The sequence below is a fragment of the Hakea prostrata genome, chromosome 4 (assembly GCF_041222555.1).
Source record: "Hakea prostrata isolate BN-2017 chromosome 4, UWA_Hpros_2, whole genome shotgun sequence".
NCBI classification, from domain to species: Eukaryota; Viridiplantae; Streptophyta; class Magnoliopsida; order Proteales; family Proteaceae; genus Hakea; species Hakea prostrata.
The window spans coordinates 16,961,363-16,968,120 of record NC_142603.1 but is presented as its reverse complement, the minus strand read 5'-3'; the positions used below and the strand labels follow the sequence as shown (position 1 = coordinate 16,968,120).

The window sequence follows — 6,758 nt, the reverse complement described above, 5'->3', positions numbered from 1 at the left end:
AGGGAGGGGGACACACCTACTCGAGTGGGGGTATGTGTCTCTCCCGAGGGGCCGCTCGGGCTATATGCTCTACACAACACCAACGATACTGATACGTATCAGTCAAGATAAAATGATGTGTAGATACTTTAAACCTTGATTCAAAAGACACATGCATGTCAAAACATTCTTTTGTCATATTGGCGGGGAAGAATCTTTCTTCTTTTTTTTTTTTTTTTTTTTTTTTTTTTTTTGGGGGGGGGGGGGGCGTGGTATAAAGGCACTTTTTATTTATAGGGGATGGGGATATTAGATATGCCATCAGCAAGAGCCAAACCCGTGACCTCTTCACTAAAGATGCTAGTCTTTCCAATCAAGCAAGCCTACTTGACGGCGGAGAGGAATCTTCAAGTGTAAATTGATCACTTATATTAGTATTCCTAGTTTGCAATAGTTTGAACTTAGACCTTGGCACTTACAACTACAAACAAACAGATGTCAATTAATATCATTTTTTAAACCTTGTGAATTAATATCAATTAAAACATTTATATGGGTTTATTGGACACAAATTAACAATAGAATTAATTAATAGAATACCTTATATACATTTTCATAAGGTATTTCACACAACTTTTGCTATTGTGCAAGACATGTGTGATCCTAATCTTTTTCCCTTTTTCCAAAAATGGAAAGGAATGCAGTTTTTTTTTTTTTTTTTTTGGTTGCCAACCCCGGTTCCAAGGCTTTGCCCTGACTAATCCGGTGTTTGACCCGGGTCGCACACCTGGCTGTGGTGGGTGAGTCTCCCAGCGGGCATTTTTTGCATCCACAAGGTTTCCGGTATTCCGGTGTTCGACCCGGGTCGCACACCTGGCTGTGGTGGGTGAGTCTCCCAGCGGGCATTTTTTGCATCCACAAGGTTTCGATACCGGAACCTTGCTTAAGCGGACCAAGTTGCTTACCACTTGGACCAACCCCCGTTGGTTAGGAATGCAGTTTTTAACAAGTCTATAATTATAGTTGTAAAGCAAATCATTATTGCTTCTATAGAGATAATAGAAAGAGAAGTCCACGGACCATCAAATAATGGAAACTACGTAACATGAAAATACGAATCATGATGTAACTTGATCACTGATATTACTTCCTAGTCTACAATCCGTATGAAATATGGCCTTATGGCACATATAGTTACACACACACAAATGTGAAGTCATATTTGTTTTTACATTAATATCGGTTTAATGGAGACAAATCAGCAATAGAAATAATCATAGATCCAAACTTGCTACAGTTCTTTAATGCAAAGCATTACATGCATTTCTATCTATTATGCAAGGCATGCATGACCCTAGTTCTCAATTTCCTTTTCCAAAGGTAGAGAAGAAATTTAGTTGTTAACAAGTAGATAAGTAAGGGAGACATTGTATAAACAAATCGCCACGAGAAAAGGGGACTATAGTGGCATTTATGATGGTACTACAACGGCGTTTTGAGAAAACGCTTCTCTATGTATACCAATAACGATGTGTGCATCCATGCTGGCGTTTTCGTATAAACACCACTATTAACATAAAAATTTAGATTGTAATAACTACGTTAACTGATCATTGACAATACCTCCTAGTCTGCAACCAATTTGAAGTTCAGCTTTATGGTACATACAAATGTGAAGTAATATCAGTTAAAGCATTTATATGGGTCTAATGGACACAAATCAACAATAGAATTAATCAAAGATCCAAACTTACAAGGGTTCTTTAATGTAAAGCATTACATACATTTCTATTTTATACAATTTTTACCATTATGTGAGACATGTGAGACCCTAATTCCCTACTTCATTTTCCAAGCTGGAAAATAAATGTATTTTTTAACAAGCATATAAGGGAGACATTGTATAAACAAAATGTGAAAATCGATATCACACATGTAACTATAATTGCAATAAACAACCACATATATTGATTATTGACTTTGGGCAATATTATAATTTGTAAAGCCAAAGGAAATCATCATTGCCGCCATAGAGACAAATAGGTTGAGAAGTCCATGGATCAAAAAATTCGGCAAAGATGAGAGCAAATCTTTTCTTACACAACTAAAAGTCAAGATGGTTACACTACAAGAGAAGGGGTCTTTAGGGCACTTACGATGGTGCTATAACGGCGTAGTTTTGAGGAGGCATCACTATATGTATACCAATAACGGCGCTCATATGTAACCACATCCTGGCATTTTATGTAAAATATTATTATATTACTTCTTTGTTTAAAATTCGGCCTTATGGCAGATGTAGACATATGGTTGCAAATACAAAGGTGAAGTAATATAAATTAAAACATTAATTTGGATTTAATGGAGATAAATTAGAAGCAGAAGTAATAAAAAATCCAACCTTGCTAAAATTCCATAATTTACACCAATTCATACATTTCTATTGCTCCACAAAATTATACTATCATGCTAGACATGCATGATCCTTATTTTTCTTTTCTTTTTCCAATAGGGGGTAGAAAGTTAGTCCTTAATAACTCCTTGAATAAGGGAAACATTGTATGACCAAATGTGAAAATTGGTATCACACATGCAACTATAGCTCCAATAGCCAACCAAATATATTGGTTATAGGTATTGATATAAATTGTAACGCCAAAGGAAAGCATCATTCCTGCCATAGAGAAAAATAAGTTGAGAAGTCCACCGATCAACAAATTTGGCAAAGATGAGAGGAAATCTTCTTGTGCACAACTAGAAGTTAGGATGGCTAGGAACATCAATGCTGAGGTGCACGAAAAACAAAGTGCCGCAGCATCAAGTATTATGAAGATTATAAAAGGAGTCCTTCGCAATAAGAGAGGGCGGCCAGTTTGGTCATTCCCACAATGGTAGAGTGAAGGCTGTTGCAAACATAATTGTAGTGATAAGTGTTGCAACAACTGAACACGATTGTGCTGTACTCTTTATCCAGATTTCCCCTTCTCGCCTTAAGTCCTCATGCTTTGAATCAGCTAATATTTCCTCTGGTGTTTTGTTTTCCAAGTTTTGGTTTTTCGTATAAATGTTTGGCACTATTTTTTGCACAGCCTAAAATGAAAAAAGAAAAAAGAAAAATGTAATTAAGCAAGCTGAAGATTAACAATGAATAATGAATTAATGGAGAGATAGGGGGGCAATGGAAGGAAGGAAAGAAAATAACCTGAAACCATTGTAGCTCCCGTTGTAGTTGAAGAGCAGCACTAGGGACTTTATTGCGTTTATCTTGGGAAGCCAATTCTGCAACTAAATGCAACATGTTATTATTTGACTTATCTGATAAACCTGAAAGCTCATTCCTTTGTGGGTCAAACTTGTATATGAGGTTGAAAATCTTCTCTTGGCGGTGGCTGATGGCAATGTGAAAAATATTTCGATATTGATCATTGAGCCATGACACTGCTAGAGGAAGGTGATCAATGACCTTGGTAACAAAATCAACATTTCCAACCTCCACGGCTTTGAAAAGTGCAGCCTTCAATGTGGGCTCCTGTGATTCCAAATCCTTAACTTCGGAAATGATATTTTTCAATAACTCTGAAGCTTTTGAAGGAGTATCAGGATGAAACTTTCTTTTGATAACTGCAATGTTGACACATATGAATGGAATAAACTATATATCCAAGATCAATACATGATTTGTGGGTTAACCTTGAATCTCTTCACTAACTAGATTGCTATACTTCATTTATTTTTTTCTTCCTAATAATGGAGATACATACCTAGAGGCCTTTGAGCAAGTTCAAATAGGGGTGTCCATGTCTCCTCCTTACCAGATTTGTCTGTTGTGAGCGCTAAATTGGGGTAATCAAGGATTATGCGTGAAGCTAGATCTGCAAAAATTGATACAGATAAATAACAAATTTGAATGAAGAATGTTTTGAAACAAGGTTCATTTTCAGTTTCTATCGTGTTTGACTTTCTTACCATAATCATCATTATAAATCAATTCACCAAGAAGTGAAGCCCACTTTCCTTTTCTTTCCTCAAAAGAAGACTTCATTGTTTCCTCCTCAATGTTTTCTCTCATCTTTACGTAAAGATATTTAGACATTTGCTTGTTACCATGCTTGACAGCCACAAAAAGTGGAAATGGATAGGCTTCGTCTTCACAAGCTATTAGCAGTGTCTTATTGTTCATTTCCACCAGTTTCTTAGCAATATCCTGGAAATCCCCTAAAGCAGCAATGTATAAAGCCGTTTTGCCCTGTATGTCCTGCTTTTCTAGGATCCTATCCTTGTTATTTTGCCTCAGTCTTGCTAACAACTTCATTGCAATTCTCTTCTTCCTTTCTTTTAATGCAACATGAAGAGCTGTGTATCCATCCTTTGTAATCTTGGCAGTCAAAGCTATTGGATAATCTTTGAGGAATTTCTCAATTTTCTCCAAATCATCATTGAGAATAGCATCATAAAAGGATCCACACCACGTGTACTTTTTGTCAACCCTTTCCCCTGCATGCATGCATGCAAGATGGAATTTATCTTTTATTATTATTATTATTATTATTATTATTTTAATAAAAAAGCCAACTTTATAAGAAATAATAAATGAAAATAAGGAATTAAAGGAATTAAAAACCTTTTAAACCTGTAAAGTCAGTTGCCCCCATGTATAATAGAGATAACAAGCAAATATTATTTGAGAATTTATTTGATTACAACACAAGTTAGTCTTACCCTCACGATGAGTTTCCTTGTATATGGCACCTGCCAGATCCCAGATGTTGCTGAATGAGTCTTTTATGTCAATATAAAGCTTTTGTTCTGGAGAACTGTTTTGAATGCTCATTGCAGCGTCTGAATTAATCTTCTCCCAATCAGTATCATCCCCTTGCTCCAAGGACATAACATCAATTTCTGGGATCAATTCAACCAGTTCCTTAAATCTAGGTGACCCAGAATTTGGGAATTGAGATTCTTGATTGATTGAACTGATGATATTGTTCAGCAGCACAAGGTTCCGCTGGGCTAGGTACATATTAGATTTAGAGGTAGTCGGATGGAATCCGACTTGAACCAAATCGACAATATGCTTGATCAGGTCCTGTTTTAGGTTGTTTGAATGCATATGAGACCCAACATCATCTAATTCAGCTTGGAACTGCTCATGGTGATCTTGGATGAACCTTTGGACCTCAATCAACTTAGGAACAAATTCTACTTGTTCAACGTTATCCTTAACTTCCTCAAGTAGGCCATAGGTACGGCTCAAAATATGAGGTGGACCATGTGGGGTATCAGTGTGAACACCACGACATAATGTAGCCAAAAGTAGATCAAGGTTTTCAGAATACGCTTCAAGATTGGGTGCAAACTGAAGGAAAACAGATGGTTCCAGTTCAATATTCAACTTGATCAGCTCAAGAAGATATTGTTTCATGAGCCAGTTTTGATTAATGGAGTCAGTTTCCAGAATGCTCACGTTTAGCTTTATCAGCTTTGGAAGGAGCATCACAAAGTGTGTTATCTCCAACATGCGCTCTATCTCTGGTTTATTCATCAAGTCAGTCTTCCACCTCTGGTAGCCATTTTCTGATGAGTTTAAAGTTGCTTCAGTGTCTGCTACTTCAGAATTCATTTTTCTTGGACGGACCCTACCTAGCAAAAATTGAAATTGTCAAACAAGACAACAACACAACAAGATCACAGAGCTCATGCTATATATTCACTAAAGTAAAATTCCAGCAACCACCAAGACATCTTATGCTTCATCAGAACACAAATAACTAGACTCAAAGGTAGTTCATTAGCACTGTAACAATAATAAGCAAATCTTAGGGCACTTCAATAGATCGAAATCTTGGTCGAGATCTTGACTGTTTGCTGCAGCTGCTGTGCATTAATTACACAATTCCCAAGCAATTTTCCTTGAAATAAAGCTACAAACACTAAAAGATTTTACTTAACATGACTTTGGCCATAAAGAATAGATGATTATTTAGCCCAAGAACTCATCAAGACTGACATATTGTTGAGAAACCCTATTGATCAAAAGAAGATGGACAAGATTTCATTAACACAAAACTATTTCATATAGAAAACCTGCCGAAAATAAAATGGAGAACCAAGTTACATGTCTGTTAACCTGTTAGAGAATGGATAGCAAGATCGAGAGCCAGAGCGCACGCGCAAGAGAGAGGGAGCTAAACCAATATCTAATGTTGAGTTATACATTTATCTTGAAGCACCTTTTTCTTCAGACGACCTTCTTGAATCACTTTTCGTGAAGCTTCTTTAGCTTCTTGAAGTTCTTTTACTTGAAGTTTCTTGAAGTGCCTTTACTCAGCATTCTTTGCACTGGTTTTGCTGCATCTTCTCTGCTTCTCTGTTTCTACTTTTTAGCATTCCAATTACTCTTGCTGTGTAAAAATGGAGGACAAAATCAGAACTTAGATACATATATGGGACTGAGTGACAATCAATGGGTTAGCTAGGCGTGCCAACTACCAAAGATCAAAATATACAGACCTGAGTTTAGAAGTCTTTTAAGTTTTGGTTAGATTTATGAAAATGTTTTCCTAAGTTTCAAAAATTATATTTACTTTTATGTTTTTTCATTGCTAATTTATGGTGTGCCACCAAGAAATCTAAGTAATGGTTTGATGAATGTCCAATTAAACAAAAAATATCTCGGTATCGAAAGGATCGGTTAAGTATATTTCTTTAACATGTTTAGGGATAGTATCAAATTCCTTTATTTACTAATAATTTGATTAACGCTCAATTAGATACAATTC

At 36.2% G+C, this 6,758-nt stretch overlaps 1 protein-coding gene across 2 annotated transcripts; it reads right to left on the bottom strand.

Annotated features, from left to right (window-relative positions):
* Positions 1-2,385: 2,385 nt before the first annotated feature.
* Positions 2,386-6,452, bottom strand: LOC149018237 (uncharacterized). 2 transcript variants are annotated; one of them, XM_089154314.1, is made up of 6 exons: positions 6,107-6,452; positions 4,699-5,615; positions 3,946-4,473; positions 3,741-3,851; positions 3,182-3,600; positions 2,386-3,069 (listed from the first exon to the last, which is right to left on the bottom strand). In XM_089154314.1, exons 1-6 carry the CDS (start codon positions 6,193-6,195, stop codon positions 2,857-2,859), a joined length of 2,277 nt encoding a protein of 758 aa, XP_089010440.1. In that variant the 5' UTR covers positions 6,196-6,452; the 3' UTR covers positions 2,386-2,856. The 2 variants fall into 2 exon arrangements, with proteins under 2 accessions (XP_089010440.1, XP_089010439.1); XM_089154313.1 differs by having other exon boundaries at positions 4,699-5,619; positions 6,107-6,193.
* Positions 6,453-6,758: the final 306 nt, after the last annotated feature.